The following is a 20,224-nucleotide window of genomic DNA, read 5'->3' on the forward strand; positions in this document are numbered from 1 at the left end:
TTGCCCCCAGAACAAACAGAGCAGCAGCTCCGGCCTCCCCGTGTAAGGACTGCACGGCAGCAAAGTTTAATATTCCCTGGCGAATGGTCCGGACAAGGAGGCCGCGCTGAGTGACGGCTCCCACAAAGGGCAGGGAGCGCCTAATCCCCGGCACCGCGGCACCTGCACCCCGGCCCGGCCGGGATTAGAGGGCAGCGAGCCGGGCTCTGCAAAGATCAGAGGCTTCATTAGAGCGGCCTTGAAATAGGATTTCCTCAAGTGATAAGGGGCAGGGTAGGAAGATAATCTGGGGGGCTGTTGGTACCTGCCCCCACATCACTCCCAGAGATGCTCTTTTGGGTCACCTGCCTTGTCCGTGGTGCCTCAGACCTGGAGGGAAGTGGCAGGGCAGATGTGGCACCCTCTGTCCCAAATCCTTCATCCCAAGGATGGCTGATTCCCCTCTGCCATGTTCTTCCATCCCAGCAACGCTGAGGAGCTGCCCAGACACGGGTGGGGCTCACTGCCCTCCCTCTGCCCTTGGCTTCAGGGGCCACTCTCTCCTACTGCCAACAGAGCTGTGGCTCCTCCAGCTCATCTTCACATTACTAAACACCGATTTCTGCTCATTTCCACCATTAAAATTCTGGAAAGTTTCTTTTGTGTCTTTTCCAGCCTTATGAGAGCAGTGGGACGCTGCCTGCCATGGGCACCCTGCACTGCTGCTCCCCACAGCAAATCCAGTGAAAAAACCTCCAAACCAGCCAAATGGAGGATGAACAGCTCCCTGCATGGAGTAAACACCCACGTGCTGTGTGACAGGATACACTGACACTGCAAGATTCCAATTCCTCACCCTGCAAACACCAATAACCTTGAAAATCCCCCTGAGAGTGGGAGGAACCAGGTGGGTTTAGGGGAGAAGCAGCAGAGCAGGTGGGACCTTGTGAACATCCACATCCTGCTGGAAAGCTCCATGTTAAACATCAGGAACTCTCACTCTGACCATGCTGCCCATTACTGTAAATACAGCGTTCCTTTAATGCAATTAAATATTAAATACTTGGAGAAGGGGGAAAAAGGTCCCACGTCTTGTCTCTTTCAACAGTAATTTCAGTCTAACTCACAATGGCTATAATGTAGTTTGTTCTCAAATCATGCAAAATTAAAGTATTTTAGTCTATCTCAAAGTCTCCCACTTCTAAAAGCATTGTTTCTCTTCAGGCTCACCAAATACAGAGCACAGGAGAGCATCAGGCTCATCCTGGACTCCGTGAGATGCTTCAGTGACAGGGTTTTTAGGGCTGCTGCTCAGAAAGGGTTTGCAGAAAGATCACAGTGTATGTCTGCTCAGGATTCTGGCTCTGCCTGCAGAGTGGGGTGGGTGCTGCCAGCTTGGGGGGTCCTGTGGGACACGGTCCAGACCAAAGCTGTGCTGCTGGGCAGAAGTGGGATGGATTCATTCTGGGGCAGCAGAGCCATCGCGTGCCTGAGCCAAGGACCCTGGAGAGGGATTGAGGATTTTTGGCAAAGGTAGGAAAGAACAGGGGCTGGGCACCTCCTGCCAGGGCCATTGACTCCAGTCCTGCTCTTCCCAAATGTCACAGTCTGCAGGCTGAGCCTTCCCCAAACTGAACTGATGGGATCACCTCCCTGCCCCTCAGGATTCTGTCCTGGCTCCATGCTGGGCTCTGGCTCCCTGTGAGGAGGAAAAGGCTGCACCATCACCATTCATGGACCCCAAAGTCCCAAATGTGTCCCACTTGTCCTGCCCAGCCCTCAGGGACTGCTCCTGCTCCAGTTCCTGCCAAAGGGACAGACAAACCCTCCCTGCCCCAAAACCCATTGCAGCCAGGGTTTAATCCACATTACCTGGGGTTGAATTTGCCCAGAGCTGAGCAGGAGATTTGGTTCCTCTCCTGGACACCAAGACTTGGCTTTGAAGGCACCACAGCAGCTTCTGGGCTGCACCACACACCTGAGCCAGGACATGAGGAGCTGCCTGCAGACCCAGAGTGAAAGGTGAGGGGGTGTCCAGCCCTGGGCTGGGAGTGACCATCAGAGCAGCCCCAGAGCACCCTGCATGGACACAGACCGGGAAAGCAGCAGGGCTGGAGGAGGCCTTGGAGGAACCCAGGGGCCACCAGCTCCTCATGAAGTGCTGAGGCATCTCTGCCTCAAACCCTGCTCCTCTCCAGCTCATCATGAACTCACAACAGTTCAACATCCGTGGCCTCTCTGCCCAGAGCAGGCAGCAATAATGGAAAACAAATCGGTGAACTTGGGAACGTTTCAAGCACTTCATCCTTCCAGGACACCAGACTGCTGATGAAACCCCAGCTTTGCAGGCACCATCTTAATGACAGGCCAAATTTCAAAGGCTTGCAAACTATTTCTTGTGCTGCTGCCCCACCCCCTCAATAAAAGGTTGCATCAGAAAGAGATATTTCCATAATTTATAGTAGGGGCATTTCACTGGGGAGACTCACTCATCTGTACTTACAGATACATTTAAGAAAATGCATCCTCCCACAATCCTGCGCCATTTACGACTATTGGCACAATCTGTAATCCTCAGTCTTCAATTAAGGGACACCTTAGGGTTCATTATCACACAATTGCTCCCTGTGAACCATGCCAAATGCTGTTTTGGCACAGAGCTTGGAAGATGAATTAGAAGGAAGTCTTCTCGGTAATGCCCGCTCCCAATTCCCATCAGCAGCCTTTATGCCCTCCTCTAGCCATTTTTTCCCCCCTCTCCCCTCTTTCCAAGTGGCTTTTACTATCCCATCTTTCAATGTCTCTCTTGATTCTCTGGAGGTATATTTAGAGATGCTACATCTCCTTTTCTTCCGGCTCTCAATGTGCCTCCCGCTCCCGGCTTCGCAGATGGGATCTTCTTTCCTCCCTTCCCCCGTCACAAACCCCCACGGCTGCCTGGGAGCAGGGGATGGAGCTGCCTTAGGCTGGAGGAGCTCAAAACTCACATTTTACAAGAAAGGGATCTCTGAAGGAGCTACAGTTGTTGCCAGACTTGGTCTGGGCACAACTGATGCCCTCAACACATCTGATAATGGCCAGAGCCCCATCCCTCCCATCCCTCTCCTCAGTGCTGCTCCAGCAACCCCTGCGCAGGGACAGATCCTGATGGATTCAGCCACAAAGTTGGGGAAAAGCAACAAGTCCAGAGCCTTAAAACCAGGGGCTGCCAACTCCTCAGCAGTAAAACCTTACAGGGCTGCAGAGGAAACCTCCTGGTGTTAACACAGACCCTTCTGGCCCAAACGGGGACAATCAAGAAACTTCCACAGCAATCCTTGGTGTCACAGCACCAGGAGGATGTGACAGGGACAGAGTTTTTCCAGAACAGCATCAGGGGGATGTAACAGCGAGTTTCTCCAGAATTAAAGCTGTTCCTGCTCTCAGTGACCACCCCAAACTCCAGAACACTCCAGAACAGCACCAGGGGATGTAACAGTGAGTTGCTCCAGAATTAAAGCTGTTCCTGCCCTCAGTGACCACCCCAAACTCCAGAATAGCATCAGGGGATGTAACAGTGAGTTTCTCCACAATTAAAGCTGACCCTGCCCTCAGTGACCACCCCAAACTCCCCAGGACACAGCGCGAGGAGCCGGGAACAACAGAGCCCAACAGACAGGAAATACTTGGCCCACAAGACACCTTGTGGAAATTTTATTATATAGAGTGTAAAATGCAACTGTCAGTCAAATAAAAAGAACACTTTTTTTTTTTTAACACCATGCTCAACATTATCCAATCGCGGTTCTTTATAGTTAGACATTTCAAGCATAAGGAAAAATAAGGAAAGAACCCAAGAACAGTAAATTCAGTACATTTAAAAACGGAATGTCCCGCAGGGCAATTAAAAATGCAAGAAAAAATAGCTTCAATTCCGTTTTTCCTTTAAAAATACACTGTTATCTGTACAAGAAACACTACAGTAAACATCAGAAATCATATTATCCCTTTTATTAAATCAAAATTATTTAGCGCATACTGTGGTTAATACTAGATTCATTTATTTCTCTAGGTAATTTGACAAATATTAGATAAGAAAATATTTAAAAGAAACGAAAAAGCAGAAAACACCTTGGAATTAAAAAATAGTTACTACCTTTTATACGGTTTTATGTTCCACAGTGTTTGTTAAAGGTACTAATAGCAGATTCATTTTAATATTAAAAATAACAGTATTTATATTTCTGAGAGCATAGAAGAAGTTTTTTTTATTTTCTTTTTTTTTTGTTTTTCTTTTTTTTAACAAGCTTGGAGGTCTTAGATACATAAATGCAACTAGCAATGGAGACATGAAAACATGTATTGCTAAAAAAATTAACACGTTTTTATATTACCCCTTTAGACTCTAGAAATTATACAAACCCTACAAAATGCCCCCCCAACTTGCAAACAGTAACTGTTTCAAATACAGAAATCATATCATTAATTACAATACATATCATAGTTCAGTTTTTTAAAAATGCAATAAAATCAAAGACAGCCAAGATACAAGAAATTAGAAGTAAAACATTTAATGAATTTACATATTTAAGAATATTTAAATACTGTTTAAATTTTTTTTTTCTTTTTAAGATTTGTTACATACCACCTAAGACTTCCAAGCCACTCTTTCTGTTCCAACAGAAAAGATCGAAAATTAAAAGGAAAAAAAAAAAAAAAACACACAAAAAACCCACATGTTGAAATGTCACAGCTCTGGGGTGCGTTTTGGTGCCTGCAAATTCTCTGGCTTCTCTCCAAAAAGAATCCCGGAGGTTTTTTTTTTAATATAAATTTGGAAACAAAATTACCAGCATGTCCATACGTTTAGTACATTACTAATTGTTCCTGATTCTTAGAAAAGTTCAGTATAGATTATCCTACAGCTAGTGTTTCACAAACAGAAAAGTCTTCATCAAAATGTTGCAAATCTAGAAACCTCTGTTACAAAAAGGTTTTCTTCCACAATGATTCCAAGGGAAAAAAATTGCCACGAGGACCTTGTTCTACTGCTCCTGGAAAGAAAAGAGAGAGGAGAGAAAAGGAAAAGTTACTGAGCAGCAGGAAATTATCCAAGCTGCCGAGCCCTCCTCCCCCAGCACAGGTCTGTCCCCGCTGCAGCTGAGCGGGAAACAGAGCTCAAAGGATGCTCTGAGCTGCCACCAGAGCCCTCTGCCCTAACGCTGTCCCAGAGCTCTGCTGCCCTCGCCAAACAAGATCCCTCTCTCTAGCAGGGCAGGCTCGGGGAGGAATGAAGAGAAGCCCTTTCATCATCACCGCGTCCAGGTCAGCCTTGGCCAGCGCCCGCGGCGAGCGCCGGCTCCACCTCGCCGGTGTGAGCGGGGAGAGCGGGGCAGAGCAGCTGCTGGGGCTGGCATCCACTGCAGCCTCTGCTCCCGGGAGCCTGAAATAAATGTGGAGCCGTGGGGACAAGTGTCAGACCACAGCAAGGTGCCCCTGCGCTTTGCACAAACTTTTTGCCGCTGTGTTTGCTCCATGAAGCACCGAGTGTGATCAGGATAAATCTCACACAATTCTCAGGGCACTGAGTGACAGCTGAGGGGAGATTTCACTCAAAAGCAGATTAATACAAATTATTTCTCAATGGTTTTGGTCTCTTTTGGGACAGGAAGATGGTGAGCTCTCCTGTCCCAGCATGAGAAAAGGCAGTGCCTGCACTCCCAGTTCAGTGCTGTGCTGCCTCACTAGCCTGGCTTCATCATTCCTTTTACTTTAATTCCCCAAAGTCAAATTGCCTGGGGACTATAAGGAAAGGTTCCCAGGAGAAACAAATAACCTTCCAGTCCTCTCCCAAAAAACCCCTCACCCACCCTGTACAGGAAAATAAGACTTTGATGTTGAGGCAACGCTTCTGTGATCACTTCCTTGGCCACAAAACATCTCTGTTTCACCATGTGAGCCTGAAGGAGAGTCACTACACTAAAGCAAAGCCAATATACCCAATTGCCCAAGAGAAGGAGCAGAGGGGTTTGGGGAAGGTGAATACAGACCTGGCTGTGGGCCTGAGCCTGCCCTAGTGTCTGCCCATAGTAGGCAGCCTGCTGTCGGTAATACTCTGCCCAAGCCATCGTGTAGTCTGGCTGGGAACTTGCCTGAGAAGCAGCACTGGCAGCATGACCTGGAGAGAAAGAAGAAAAAAGGAAGATATAAGCAATTCCAGAAGTGCAAGCACAGGCTTAGGATCTTCTTTTGCCAAGCTTAATGAAGAGCCAGCCTCCTTCCAGCAGCTGCAGACATCTGACAGAGCAACACCGGCTCCACTGCGTGGGATGGCAGGATGGGCTCCAAGCTGACTGTGGGGGACAAGCCAAGAGCACGCAGAAAGCACCCAGAGTGTCCCTGCAGCTGCAGGGACAGCCTGACAGCCTGCACACCCTCATCCTCAAAGGTGTAAAGCCTCCAGCAGCTCCACGTCAAAGCAAGTCCAGAGGTCGGGATCATGCACTCTAACACAGCGCAGAGAGCCAGGCCTGTGACCTTCCACGAGCTCTCCTACCCTCTCACAACGCAGCTCCAGCTCCCTGGGTTTTGCCAGCAGCAGTTCCTGGGTGCTCTGTGTTTCCCCAGGCAGGCTGGCTGCAAGCAGGGGCACGAGGGGCTCAGTGGGAGCTGCTCTCCCGAGACGCAACAGCACAACCGAGAGCTTTCCTACATGCACCATCACCAACAGGGCAGGGCCAGGGGGCATCTGCAAAGGACTGGAAGCTAAAAACGGCAGGGATGGAGATGCAAGTCATCAGATTAGAGTTAACTCCTTGTGACAAGAGCTGATTCATCTCCAGGAAGCCTGTTTCACTCACTCTGTTTTTTGAAATACTCCTCCCATGCTTTGCTGTAATCGGGATGGCTGTTCTGCTGCTGGCTCTGTTGGCCTGTGCAAAGATGACAACAAGGGGCACGTCAGTATGGAACAGGTGACAGTTTCCAGCCAGTGACATCTACCTCTCCACTAGACAGGCCCTGGGTCTACCCCAGCTGCCCAGACTTGACACTTCAGCTTCCACTTTTCTACAGCGTTGGGCATCTTCAGTTCAGGGGAAGCTGAGTAAAAGCTCAAGTTCCTGACCTCAGTTCATCTGCTGAAGGGCATGAAGCCAAATGTCACCCTGCTGGGACCTGCTCAAGCCAGAGCATGTGGCTGGGAGCTGCCCAGTCTGCAATCAGCCACCCTGGGCTCCCAGTCTGCTTGCACTCAGTGCAGGAGAGCTGAGACACCTCACACAGCTGAGATCTGTCATCTCCACAAATATGCCAAGGGAACAGCCATGTTTTGAGTCACCTCACTTATTTCTCAGGGGCTGCATCCTTTACCCCGGCTCTTCTCAGTGGAGCAGAGCTGAGGGAGCCCTGTGAGCAATGCCCCTCCGTACACCCTGCACACACACGAGCCTCCACAGCATGACCTGCACAGCCCCAGGGCAGCCACTCAGCTCCTGACTCCTCAAGATGTCACAAGCCCTGCCCAGGGCACAGCCAGCTCCACTGCCCAGGGGGCACAGCCCAGGCATCACTGAAGAGGCAGCCACGACATCCCAAACAGCCACAGCTGGCTCAGGGTGTCATCTCCAGGCTCCCACACTGCTCCAAGGGAAGCAGTGCCAGTGTCTCCTCACAGAGCCCAGACCTTGGGCTCCACCCAGCACAGACTCCCCATCTTTGAAGCACTAAGGAACCTTCAACCCAGCACTTCCAAGTGCCACAGCAGGGAGAGCCCGGCCAGCTGGGAGAGAGGAAGGATTCCCTGGATCCCAGCGGGAGCACAGAGCCCTCAGTGAGACACACGGCACGCCAGCAGCAAGCACAGCACTGGGAGCTGCAGAGAGGCACAGCAGGAGTGGGGAGCACGAGCACTGGGGACAAGGAGAGAGCAAGGACAGAGGACACGGGTGGAGCAGAGCTCTTCCCATCCCATCCCCGCTCCGTGCGCAGCCCAGCCCCGACGCCAGCCCGAGGGGGGCTTTGAAGTGGGGGGAAGGGGGAAATAAAACACTGCAAGTGTGAAGTGGGTGGAGGGAACAGGGCAGCAGTGTCCTGTCCAGGGGCATAAAAGCGGGTTAAAAGACTTGACCAACGCTACAAGTCAGGACCTTTTCTGGCAGAGGTCAAGGCTGCCTCAACTGTCCACCTGCTAATGCCAACAAAGGACCTCCTTCAATGCCTTTTCTTCTCGGAGAATTACAGTCCACAGCAGGCTGAAAGGACACGCAGCTAAATGCATTTCACAGCAAAATGTTTCCCCAGCCAGTTAATTTATTTAAGATGGGGGAAGTAATTAAAATCTAAATACATGTGTAGGGGGTGGGGGTCTGCCCCTCCTCCCACAAGGAGGGCACTCGAGGCTGTCCCCAGGACGCCGGCGCTGTGACAGGGCTGACAGAGCTGTGACACACAGGCTGCACTCGGGCCAGGGACCCTGCACAAGGCTGTTTTCACATTAAAAAGTGCAAAAGCAGGTATTTACCTATTTTTACAACAATCCTCCTACGCCTTGGTGAGCTCCACCTGGGCACCACTGCAGCAGAGAAGAGTGGTGAAGGTTCTTAAAGCATTTTGTGTGTGTCCTCTCTCCTCACTCAGCCTGCCTTCAGTGTGCCTGGCTACAAACAGGAACAGGGAGCATCCTGAGCACACGTGGAACTAGAGAGCCAACATCTTCCATCAGGTTCAATTGCAGAAATAAAACACCTGCCTCCAAAAGGCAGCAGTGTGGGACTATACCCACATGGGGAAGGACAATGGCAAGGCAGGAAGCTCCAGGGGTTTTGGGAGCCACCTGAACCTGACAGTGCAAAACTGCACGGGAGTATGAGCTGCATTATTGGTCATCACGGGGCTCAAGGGGGCTGTGCTTCCTACAGCAGGCTCCAAAGCCAGGAGGGGTGAGCCTGAGATGATCTGCTGCAGGAAAGGAGATTCTTCTCTCCCCAGGGACTGGTGGGCAGCATGAGGGGATGTTTCCAGAAGGTGAGGAAGAAATTAAGTTACCAAGGTGAGTTTCTAAAGGCATCTTGCAAGGCAAAGAGCAATGCAGTTTTGTAAGCATTTATTCCAAGGCTCTATGGAAGATAAAAGTTAAATATTTTTGTGGAGCTTTCCCTGCTGCACTGACTGCTCTGCTTCCCAAAGCTCAGGGAAGTTCAGAGCCCTTGGGGGTGGCAAAGCAAAGGAGCAGAGTAACAATTTTTCCTGTAAAACAAGTTAGTGAGAAAATACTCTTTTTCAGTACCATACTGTTCCACTCCTGTACAGAAGAAAAGTCCACTGAAGGCCATCACTGCATTTTAATGTGCTGAAACCAGAACAACTGCTGACCTTCTCCAAGACACTAGAGCTCAAAGGTAAAGTCATCATTTCTGGCTATAACTGCTAAGAGGGAGGACTCATCCAGAGTTTAACACAGTTTAACACACACTTCCCATGCAGGGTTCCCATGTGCCACCCCAGCACACATTTCAGAAGTGCAGCAAGTTAAAAAAGCAGCACTGAGATTTTCAGATTTCACATATTCACAATGTTATAAACACTCAAAGGTGATCAGTGTTACAGGGAATCACAGGTGCAATTGCAGGCATTGTCCCTGCAATAATTCCTCTACCTCAGGCACTGCAAAGGGCGGGAATTTATACCAAAACTCAAAATCTGCTTCATTGCTAAATCAGCCTTAGCAGTGAAAAGGATCTGCCACTAAACCCCTTTAAAATTAACCCTCCACACACCTTCTGGTGCTTAGCTTTAGTATAATGAGACCAGACAATTTAAAAATTTGTATTTCTTAAAATATTGTGACTGCAAAGGTCCTCTGGACATTACCACCATCACATGGGCTTTGAGATTACCAAGCAGACATGAATCTGCTCTGTTCAGGGCAAACCATTCCTCAGCTGTTGGAGACACAGGATGATGCAGCTACAGCACCACCATCAGCATTTACTACTTGAATTATTCTGAAAAGGGGACTCCCCATTCCAAACTGCTCAATTTTGACTCAACAGCCTTTCAGGAATAAATGACCAGTACAGGAGCCCTCCCTAACCCTCTTTCCATTTCCTGCATCCCTCTCCCCTGTTGTTCCATCAATCTGGAATCTGAACAATGAGAAAAGCTTGTAAGGAAAAATTAAATAAGAAAATAAGTAAGAAACTATAAGGTCAAGAGCAACGAGATGGGAGGGCTCAGCACCTGTTAGGGACAAGTGTGGTTAGCAAGTGCTTGCCTGGAGAATCCTGGGGGAAGAGAGCCACAGGCAGGAATGTTTTTGTAAACAGAGGAACAGACAGTGAGGACCAAGTTTCTACCCAAAGAGCAGAAAGAGGCAAAAAGCACTTAAGCACACAAAAAGCAGAAGTTTTCCATGTCCTTCAGCTTGTTCTGAGTTCAACCACCACCATGTGCCTCCACACACCTCTTCTGCTCTGCTCAGGAAATAGTTCTGCGGCTTTCCCACATGTGGTCTCATGGGTGAACCTGCCTTTTGCAGAGACTGCAGAGGGAACACCAACCCTTCTCCAGGTCCTGGTACTTACTTGGGACTTGCTGTCCAGGCTGCTGCCACGTCTGGTAGGTGCTGCCCCAGCCCTGTGTCATGAACGCCTGAGGACCACTGCAGAGGACAAAAAGCCATGCTCAAGTAGACAATAAAATACTTACCAAGCCACAGACATGAAGCTGCCCAGAGAAGAGAAGTTGTCACTTATAGTCAGCAGCTGCTGATCAAACAGGCAACATGGGAGCAAAAGGAAAGCTGTGCAGGTGTGAACTGCTATGTCCTGCCTTGGTATCAGTCTGTTCATGAAGCCAAGGTGAAGATACATCACACTGAACAGCACTCCTTGTGCTCTGTGCAGTTCAGGCTTTTTTCCATGCTCTCACTGCACCAGAGATAGGAATTTTGGAGATGCCAATACCTACCTGTGCATCATTTAATAGATGAAATCTTTGCTGTAGTCAAGCTTAAAGCATTGACCTCACTTGCTTTTGCTTCTGAATGCTCAATCTTTAAAAGGCTCCACTCATACCCCACCCCTTCAGGGCCCTCCACCCTTCTCCCAGCACTTTCTAGCTCCCAGCCATTCCCCCAGGCCACGGGTGAGGAGATGCAGCAGCTTACTTTTGATGAGGTGTAGCAGGTGCTTGGCTGAAGGGACTTTGACCAAATCCTCCAGGTCCACCCATGCTGGTACCCTGTCACAGAATCCACAAATATTTAATGCCAGCTCCAAGTACAGGGTGGAGGCAGCTACTATGAGTAGTAGGAAAGGAGAAGAGACACCCTGGGACATGTGGATCCTGAGGTTGGTGTCAAGCCTTCTCCTCTCAGTTCAGCATGAAGGCAGCTTTTCAGCTCGGCCATGCCTCAATTCAGTATTTTCCATACTTTTTTACCAAAGTCTCCTCATTCAGTAGTACTGCAGCATGACTTTATTAAGCCTCAATACCACAGCACTGCACAAGTGTAAGATAAGTCATCCTGAACCTACTGAGCAAGCTGAGTGTTTTACTTTCAGGATGATGCTGCCAGGACTGTGTCATTCTCACACAGTGACACTATTGTCTCCCTTTCAAAAATCTCCTCTGACAGCCTTTTCATACCTTATTATTGCTGTTCTTCCCTCTCATATAGCTGTATACACTACCCAGGATTATGTCAACAGTCAAATCCTTCAGGGACCACAGCAAGAATTAACCAAATGGATGCTGGAGGGCCATCAAGTTCAAGCCAGCTGCTAAGAGGCAAATGGTTTTGAAGCTGAACAATGCAAGCCCGTGCATTCTGTGCCATCCTGTGAGTCCAGGCCTACAGGTACCCAACAGTGACAACAGCAAGTCTGAAAGGGACAGAGCAAGAGAGCAGGGATGGAACTTACACCAACTTTCTCATCTATGAGATGTCTAGCGAGCTCGATTTGCTGGGGGACGCCTCTGATTGTGAATATTCTTACACCAGGGTCTGTGTTTGGGGGTGGGTTTCTCTGCAGCTCCACGTGTGCTCCTGACTGCTGATTTATGCTCTTGATGTTCTCACCACCTGAGGAGAAGAAAGCCAAGACATTAGGAGGGATATTCAGCATCTTTTCCATAAAATTATATCAAAGTCAGGTCCATGGATTACAGTTTCAGGCACCTTCTGTGTGCCTCAGGAGAGGGCTGAGGATGGTAACAGCAAAAGAAACTGCAGTACCTGAGCTCATGCTGCTCCTTTCACAAGCATAACCTGAAACCTTGAGCTACTCTAACAGTTTTTGGGGTCATGGACGATGCTGCTTAAAGAACACACAAGCCCCACTAAATGCCCACTGCCAGGCTCCCAACAAGATGCAGCATGACTGGGATACACTTTGACAAAACAGATGCAAAACCTGCACTGACTGAACTCCATTGCTTTTGCACAGCTGTTCAAATCCTCTAGGAAAGGAAGGTCACCTGCAATCTAAACATGCTGGTTTTTCTTCTTTTTTCCACCACTAAGGCAAAAAGCCACCAGCCACATAACAAAGCTTTAAGCCTTCTCCCAAACATGAGCTGTTTGACAGGTTATTGCCTTAGAGCAGCCTCTGCTTACAAGGTTTGCTATTCACCCTGCAGCCACACATCCCTCCACAGCCATGGCAGCACACAATCCCAGGCTGTCTCCTGCTATTTCAGAGTTAGCTGTGCATGCAGTGAACATGTCTGGCTCGTTTGCCATCTGGATGCACAAGAGCACAGGAGTGCTTCCAGCAGGATGCAGCAGGGCCAGTCAAAGTGGATCTGATTTCCTCAAGACCTGCTAGGTCCTGGTCTCTTCATGAAATTTGCTTAACAAAAGCCTCAGCCAATGTTACAATGGTTCAATTCTTCTTTTGGAAGCTCACACAACTTACAGACCAGCTCCACTCAACTGGAGAAATTAAAGGGTGTGGGGAAGGAAGGGGTTTTACAAGTTTTAAAATCACAAACCAAAAAGTCACCAGCTCAAAGGATAGACAGCAAGGAGCACAGAGAGCAAAGGGAACTAACCAGAGATTTTTGTTTGGTTTTCATTAAAAAGAGCCTCCAAAAATAAACGCCTCAATTTTGCTCACATTTCCATCTCTATACATCCAGCACAATTTCAAAACAAACTGTGGATGTTGCAGACACTTGTTCATTTCATTGTAATGGACTCGTGACCTTTTTAACATTTTAAAGCCTTCTTGGGGAAGGGAGGAGAAAAAGTTGCCAAAGGGCAATTAGCTCTTTCTAAATGAATTTTTGAAGATGCATTTAACAAAAGATAATCATGTCACATCCCTGGGCAGACAACAGGGATTGTACTGTGCAGCCAAAAGCCAACCCACTTACTTTCAGTCAAGCATGGGAAAGGAGTAAGATGAAGTTTCAAAACCAAGAAGGTTTTTTTTGTGTCATGCTTTTGTCTGATGCAGATTTGTTTGAAGCTCTGTTTTTTACATATCGAGGTGAGATCTGAATCAACAGCCAATTCATCTGCTTAGTGAAAACAGAGGACCCTTTCAGGCAACACAATTTGAAGGAGTGGCACAACTTCTTTAGTGGGTGACAGAGGCACAACCAGAGGTTGCTGCTTGCACTGCAGACTAGTTTCTCCTTCCAAAAGGGGATTAAAAATCGAAGCATTCTCAAACTGGAAGCAAGGAGAATACAGATTTCAAATCATTGCCCCATTTAGCATTCAGCACCAAGCCTGTGGCTGCTGGGCCTGTTTCTACAGCAGCTCCCTCCTACACCACACAGCAGAATCAAGTCAGCTGCCTCTCCAGGTTTGGTGGGAGACTGCAAGCTCTACCCCCACTCCAGAAGGACTCAGTGCCCTTGTCCTCTTCCCCCTGCAGCCTGGTACATGTGGAAGTGCTCCCTCCCAGCCAAGCCACCCTCCAGAGGACGCAGAGGCCGTGACGCAGCCGCGGTGCCGGAAGGAATCTCCTCCCCACGGCGAGGTGAGCGCTGGGCACATGGTGGCTGTCTATAGAGCATTCATCCCCTCCATTCTTCCACCTGATGGGGGGCAGGAGCGAGTCAGGAGCGGCCTCCCTCCCGGCTGGATGTGAAATCCTAAAGCAATTAATCAAACCTGCTCAAAGGCTGGGCTGACAAGAGCCAGGCCGGGCGCGGTATCTGTCAGGATTGCCGTATTTATCATGGAAATCCAGGGGGGCCCAGGGAGTCAGAGGCTGTTTCCAAGCACCAGCAAACACAGACAGACTTTGACATGTGTATGGTGCTTGCCTCCACCCTTCCTCAGGGCCTTTGGGAAAGAAAAGCTGCACCTTCCCACCCTCCAGGGGAAAAAGCCATTGCAGGATTTGCAGGCCAACTCCTAAAAGCTCACGCTCCCAAGCTGAGATGCCCACAAGAAAAAGGCACCAGGTCTTCAGTCATGTATGCTGCAGATATTGAGCTGATAAACTTCCCAGCCTCCCTCTTTTCCCAGCTCCTCGAGTGCTCACCAGGTCAGATCACACACACCACACCTGGGTGCTCAGGGCACTTGAGTCAGCACCCTTTGCTTGGGTGCTGATCTCGAGACCAAGCTGAGGGCCCAGAGTCCTCAGCCAGATTTTATAGAAAAGGCCAACAGCCCCATCCTGTATCACAGCAAAGAAAAACACCCAACAGCTGGAAACTGCTCAGAAACTGTCAGGGAGTGCAAAGGTTTTGTAACTGGTCACAGTTAAGAAAGCCCCACTAAGATCCCTTCTGCCCTGCACTGCCCCACAGGCAGCAGGGGTGGAAATAACAAGAATTGCCTGTCTTGCATCAATGTGTGGAGAGTGCAGCACATCCATGCTGGTCCAGACCCCAAAAGGCAACGCTACAGCCATCACTCACTTGACAAAAGTGAAGGCTGCAGCAGCCTAAGAGCACAGGCACTGTGAGAACACCGATTACAAGGTGGTATTACAATGCTACCAGCACTCAAATCACCATACAACTAGTAATTAGTCACTGCAGAAAGCTTCTGATCTGGCCAAGTAAGAATCCCTATTTTGCTGTTGTGGAAACAAAGGTAAAAAGCCACCCTTCACCCCCCAGTGAGGCTGTGCCAGGCCTTGCACTTGAATGCTGGGACATTCACTCCACTACCTGCATTTATCTTTTCAGCACACAGTGCTCTCTGTAGCCACAAATGCTCCACTTCAGTGCACTGCTGAACAACAAGTGACCTTTTCTGATCCTTTATTAAAGATGACTAATGGATACAGCAATAAAGTTTCATTATAATTTGATTTTTCTGTACATGTAAGTCTCACTCGTGGGCTTAAAATTTACTTTGCTTGATCTTTTGGCCAACTGGACTGTTCAGTGAGGACAAGCATAATCACTGCAATTTCTGCATAATGGGGAAAGCAGGTGGTTTTTCATAGTGAAAAAAAGTTTTCAGGTTTGTGAACAGGCTTGTGGCAAAAAACAACATCTGAAAACAATTGCAACTACAGGGCTGACCTGCTCATGTCCCTGGTCATCCAACAGGGCAGGAGCTCAGGGTGCTGTGGGGACAGCCCATGGCAGGGAACAGCAGGGACGTGCAGGGGGGAAAGAGGCCACAACAAGTCTCACCACAAGCCCCCTCCTGCCAGGAACACTCAAAGCCACTGAAACTTGGCCCAATGCCCTCAAGTCTCTGCCTCCTTTTCTGCTGTAGCTTATCTATTCCTATTCTATTCTCTGCTGAGGCTGAAAGCCAGCTGTGATTACTTAAATACTAGTTCAGGCATATGTCATTCTTTCTGAAATAAGCAGATAGAAAAATGAAACACTGTCTTAGATAGGTCAGTGCATTAGCTCAGACACATCCCAGCAGTTCAGAGCTACAGAGCTTGTCTGCTCCTGGCTCTACCCTGAGTCCTGCCACTGCCCCACGTGCAGCTCCTGCTCTGTGACAAACTGAGTCTGCTGCTGATGCTCAGTTTCGTAACCATCACAGGCGTGTTCTGATTGAGAGGATGACTCCTCATCCATCTCCTGAGCACGGAGAGATCCACTGGCCAAGCAGCCAAGGGGCCTCCATGGCAGAGAACACGTTCAGCCAAGTGGCACAAGGTGCACCAGGCTTCTGTGCCAGGCCAGGTGCCAGCAGAGGCAGAGAAATCCTCCTACTTCACTTCATTCATCACACACTTCAGGGGCTGGAAGCAGCTCCTGTTATTAGCACACCCAGAGACCTTCCATTTCCTCACACAGCACTCACAGAAATCCAGCACCATGAAATGACTGCTCTGCTTGTCCCTGATAAACTGTCCTTCAAACAAATTCTCTGTAAAAAGACTCCACAAATGAACCTGCCTTTTCTCAGCCAGCTGCTTGTTATAAAACAAGCTTATCTGACAGCTCTGCATTAAGAGCCTCTCTTACAGCTTGTGAACAAGGGCCTGGAGAACACAATTATGAGTGAGAACACCACAAAGACAACAACCACAAGCGCTTACAGCTTATTCCTACGCTGCATTCACCAGGCACTAAACACTACAATCACAGAAAACCCCAAAGTTTCACTGTCAGGCAGCAAGAACATGACCATCCTGAGAGAGAAGGATTGCTGTGGTATTTGGAGTCACCAAACCCACCTTTGCCTATAACAAGGCCACACTTGTCAGCTGGAACAGTGTAGGTGATTTCCTGCACGCCCCCAGGTGCTCCAACACTCCAGTCCCCACGGCCACGACCTCTTCCTCTGGCAACAGCCAAGTTCCCAAAGCCATCTCGTTCCTGAGAAGGTAAAAAATGTGTGCATCAGTGTTTTTATGCTGGCACCAATGCACATTAAGAACAAAATAAAGCCAGGTCAGTTAAACTGCCTCATAATCAATGGCATTGAATTGAGATATTCCTGGATCTCAGTTTCACGTTCAAGGTTCTGAGGCACTCTAGAAAGATGCCAAGTAATGTAGGTTGCCTTCCTGATTCAGGAGGATATTTTTATTTTTAAATGCATGCCTTTATATCCCCTGAAATAAACCTATAAATAAGCATCAACTACTAAAGGACTTTCAGTTTGTGATGGGGGTTTTCTTTAGAGCAAACAATGGATCTTGGCACTGACACACACAAAAAAAGTTGCTTTCCAAGCCTTTCAAGTGTCACCCTGCTGGAATTACTCAGCAGAAATGCACATTTTCCAAAACTTCCAAAGGAAGCTTTTAAGTTCAAAGACACTTAAAGGACATATCCATTTTGCTTAAGTGTTTTTTCCAAAAGCAAATGCCATGGGCAGTCAGAGGCTATCATGACAGACCACAATATTTAAGTGAATTATTTCAAAAAATTATGAAATCAAGTATTCAAACAAGGTATTGGAGCTAGAAGAGATATCAAGATGGACAAATTACAGACCTTGTTGGACAAATTATACTCAGGTTTCTGAAATGGCCTAAAGTTTTAATTCCTCATAATGCAAAGGGAATATACAACCTCCTTCAAGAGTCTGCCCTAGTACTTCACCTTTCTTGCTCCTGTGCAATGCAATGTTGGTGTGTCTTGGAGCACAGTGACAATACCTGAGCACTCAGCACCTTCCTGTGCCTCCACCAGACCAAAGGGCTGGAGTCTGAAGATGAGGCACCACTGAGCACTGGCAGTGCTCTGCTGTCTGAGCAGAGCCCCCAGTCACTGTCTGATGCTGATGGACTCCCTTCCATCAGGTCACTGTTTCCAAACTTGAACAACAACTGAACAGGAGATAGATGTGGAGCTATAGTGATGCCTCATAGGCCTGGGAATAAAAGACCTTCCCACAGCTCAGTTAGCCCACATGACATTAAAAGAACTTCCATCATACACAAGCAAATCTCAAACTCAGCAGCTTTGGGCAGCAGCATGTGTGCCCTACCAGGGGAAAACTGAACACTGCTGCTTTTCAGAAGATGACCTCCATCCCTGCATGCAGCCCACATTCCCAAAGACCACTTCCAGAACCCACCTGTGCCGTGAGGATGAGCTCACTGATGATGTGTGCTGCGTGCTGACACCGATCCGGGAGCCCCATGACCTGCGCGACTCTTTCAGCGCTAATCCCATCATCTGTGGAGAGAGGTGGCAAAGACTCAATTAAAAGCAGAAAACATCCACTCACCAACAAAAGCTTCCGTCCAGCACCAACGCTGCTGGCAGCATTTTCACACCACAGAACTATCCCAGGAGCTACTGCTTCCCTCCACCTTCAGCCCCTCTTCCCTGGACTGCAAGAAGACAAAACCCAGCCCACACTGCAGAGGGAACAACACTCAAAACACTTTCAAATGTCAAAAAGCTATGAAAGAGACTGATATAATTTTAAGAGGAAAAAAGGCAGCTTTGATAGGTGATCAGACAGCCAAGGACCCAGAGAAAGTTATTCAGAATTAATCAACTCCTGATCCCCAAAGGCTTTAATGTCCTGAAGGAGAATTCTTTAACAGGAAATAAAAGATTTTTGTTATTTTATTTATCTGTATAATTACCACTCAAGACATGACTGTTGTGACATCTAATGTTTGCAAATGAGCTGTACATAATCTTAACTCTCTGAAAACCAGGAAGTGCATGAGGAGGCAGCACATCACATTTAAATGGGTTTCAGAAAGAGACACAATGCACCTGTAAATGAGGAAAGCCTGGCTGCTGGAACCCAAAAGTGGAACACTGGTCAGAAAGCAACGGCTCTCCATCCTCACACAAACCTGGTTTAAATTGAATCCTAACTCCAGCATCATTCTGAATCTTTTTGATCATTTCTCCATTTCTTCCTATCACAATTCCAACAGCATACCTGGGCACAGAGACCTGATGGGAAAGGCAAAGGAGTATGAAAGTGCAGAGAACTAGACTGAATGACTCTGATTTTACAAGGAGATGCTCTTAACTTTGAGGGTGGGCCATGTTAGGCAGCTCCAGGCTACAGAACCGCATCTCTTGAGAAAAACAAACACGTGGCCACAAATTCCTTCCCCACTAAATGAACTCTGCACTACAAGAATGCAGCTTCAATTATAAAGTGCCATCTGGGAGTCCACAAGAACTCCTCCTCTTTGCAGAGCCAGACTCAATTCTTCTGGCAAAAAAAAAAAAAAAAGAACACAACACATTTTAAAAAAAGCTTACAGGTTACAAGTGCAGTTGGATGACTCCCCCCAGTACCCATCCCACAGGGAGGTTAGCAGAGCACTGAGAAGCAAACGTACCTCTATGCTGCCTCCTCCCATTCTAGCACTGAAATCACTGCGCACGCCTCGGAAGTCTGCCTGATCTTTCTCTCGGATGATCTCCAGTACCATTTCCCTCGCTTGCTACATGGGGAAAGAAGTTACAGTTAGCTTCAAATTCTTCTGCTTGCCCTCCTGGTGTTAGGGCCTCAACATGGGGAATGGTCAGGCTTCAGGCAGGGGGATCTCCATCTGCTGACAGGAACAGCAGCCTGATTTAGGATTTCTTTTACCACAGTCTGTTCTTGATGGCATCTTCTATGTCTGACAAAACCTGCCAGGTGCACAAGGTGGCAGTTTCTTGGGTGCAATTGCTTCCTCCAGTTTTTCAAAAAAGGTCCTTTAACTTATTTTAAAATATCTTTGGAAGTGGATGCCCTTTCCTACTAATAAAACTGACACCAACACAATAAGGTAGAAGCTGCTGGTAGCATGGCAGAGGTCATGCCCACTAAGAGCTACAGAGCACATAGCAAGGAGGCTGCTGGGCACCACTGAGCTTACTGACTCTGAGAAGTTAAACCCAAGTCTGCAGCAATGCAGTAAGACGTTTTCTGAGACAAATGGATATTTTTCCTACCTACTGACAGCACTCAAGGCCATTCACAAGCCCAGCTAGTCAAAGTCTACCCTGGAAACTAGCCAACAGTATTCACCAACAAAATAAAAAAAGCCTATATGTCAAACCCCAGCATTTGTTTCCCTCTACTACCAAGTCAAGTTTTTGACATCTTGGTTCTATTTCCAAGATTGAGGACAGTGGTGAATCTCTCTCCTGTCATTTTTACATATTTCCCATGTCCTCAAAGTATTTTTAACAGAAAGAAGCAACTCAAAGACATTTCAGAGATGCCAAGACAGAAATATGGGTGATGGAGAGATCTCAAAAGGATTTGAGGAAGTTAAGAAACACTATTGCAGCATCCACAGAATCCCACCAAACCCAAGGATTCATCACACTTCTTAAACACTTCCTAAGTGTGCTCAGCCTTAAGTGCCTCAAAGATCTTCCAGCCTGTGCAGTCTCCCTG

At 48.0% G+C, this 20,224-nt stretch overlaps 1 protein-coding gene across 3 annotated transcripts in view; it reads right to left on the minus strand.

Annotated features, from left to right (window-relative positions):
- Positions 1-3,641: 3,641 nt before the first annotated feature.
- The window catches only part of FUBP3 (far upstream element binding protein 3), a 31,915-nt gene continuing 15,332 nt past the window's right edge, over positions 3,642-20,224 (minus strand). For all 3 annotated transcript variants that reach the window (XM_031057233.1, XM_005421286.2, XM_031057234.1), the window contains 10 exons: positions 19,173-19,277; positions 18,672-18,774; positions 17,933-18,033; positions 16,581-16,722; positions 11,883-12,043; positions 11,126-11,199; positions 10,542-10,618; positions 6,819-6,890; positions 6,009-6,136; positions 3,642-5,012 (listed from right to left, as the gene is read on the minus strand). In XM_031057233.1, the coding sequence (XP_030913093.1) occupies positions 5,004-5,012; positions 6,009-6,136; positions 6,819-6,890; positions 10,542-10,618; positions 11,126-11,199; positions 11,883-12,043; positions 16,581-16,722; positions 17,933-18,033; positions 18,672-18,774; positions 19,173-19,277 (972 nt within the window). In that variant the 3' untranslated portion in view covers positions 3,642-5,003. The remainder of the gene's footprint in view (positions 5,013-6,008; positions 6,137-6,818; positions 6,891-10,541; positions 10,619-11,125; positions 11,200-11,882; positions 12,044-16,580; positions 16,723-17,932; positions 18,034-18,671; positions 18,775-19,172; positions 19,278-20,224) is intronic.

This window comes from Geospiza fortis, unplaced genomic scaffold (genome assembly GCF_000277835.1).
Source record: "Geospiza fortis unplaced genomic scaffold, GeoFor_1.0 scaffold27, whole genome shotgun sequence".
NCBI lineage: Eukaryota > Metazoa > Chordata > Aves > Passeriformes > Thraupidae > Geospiza > Geospiza fortis.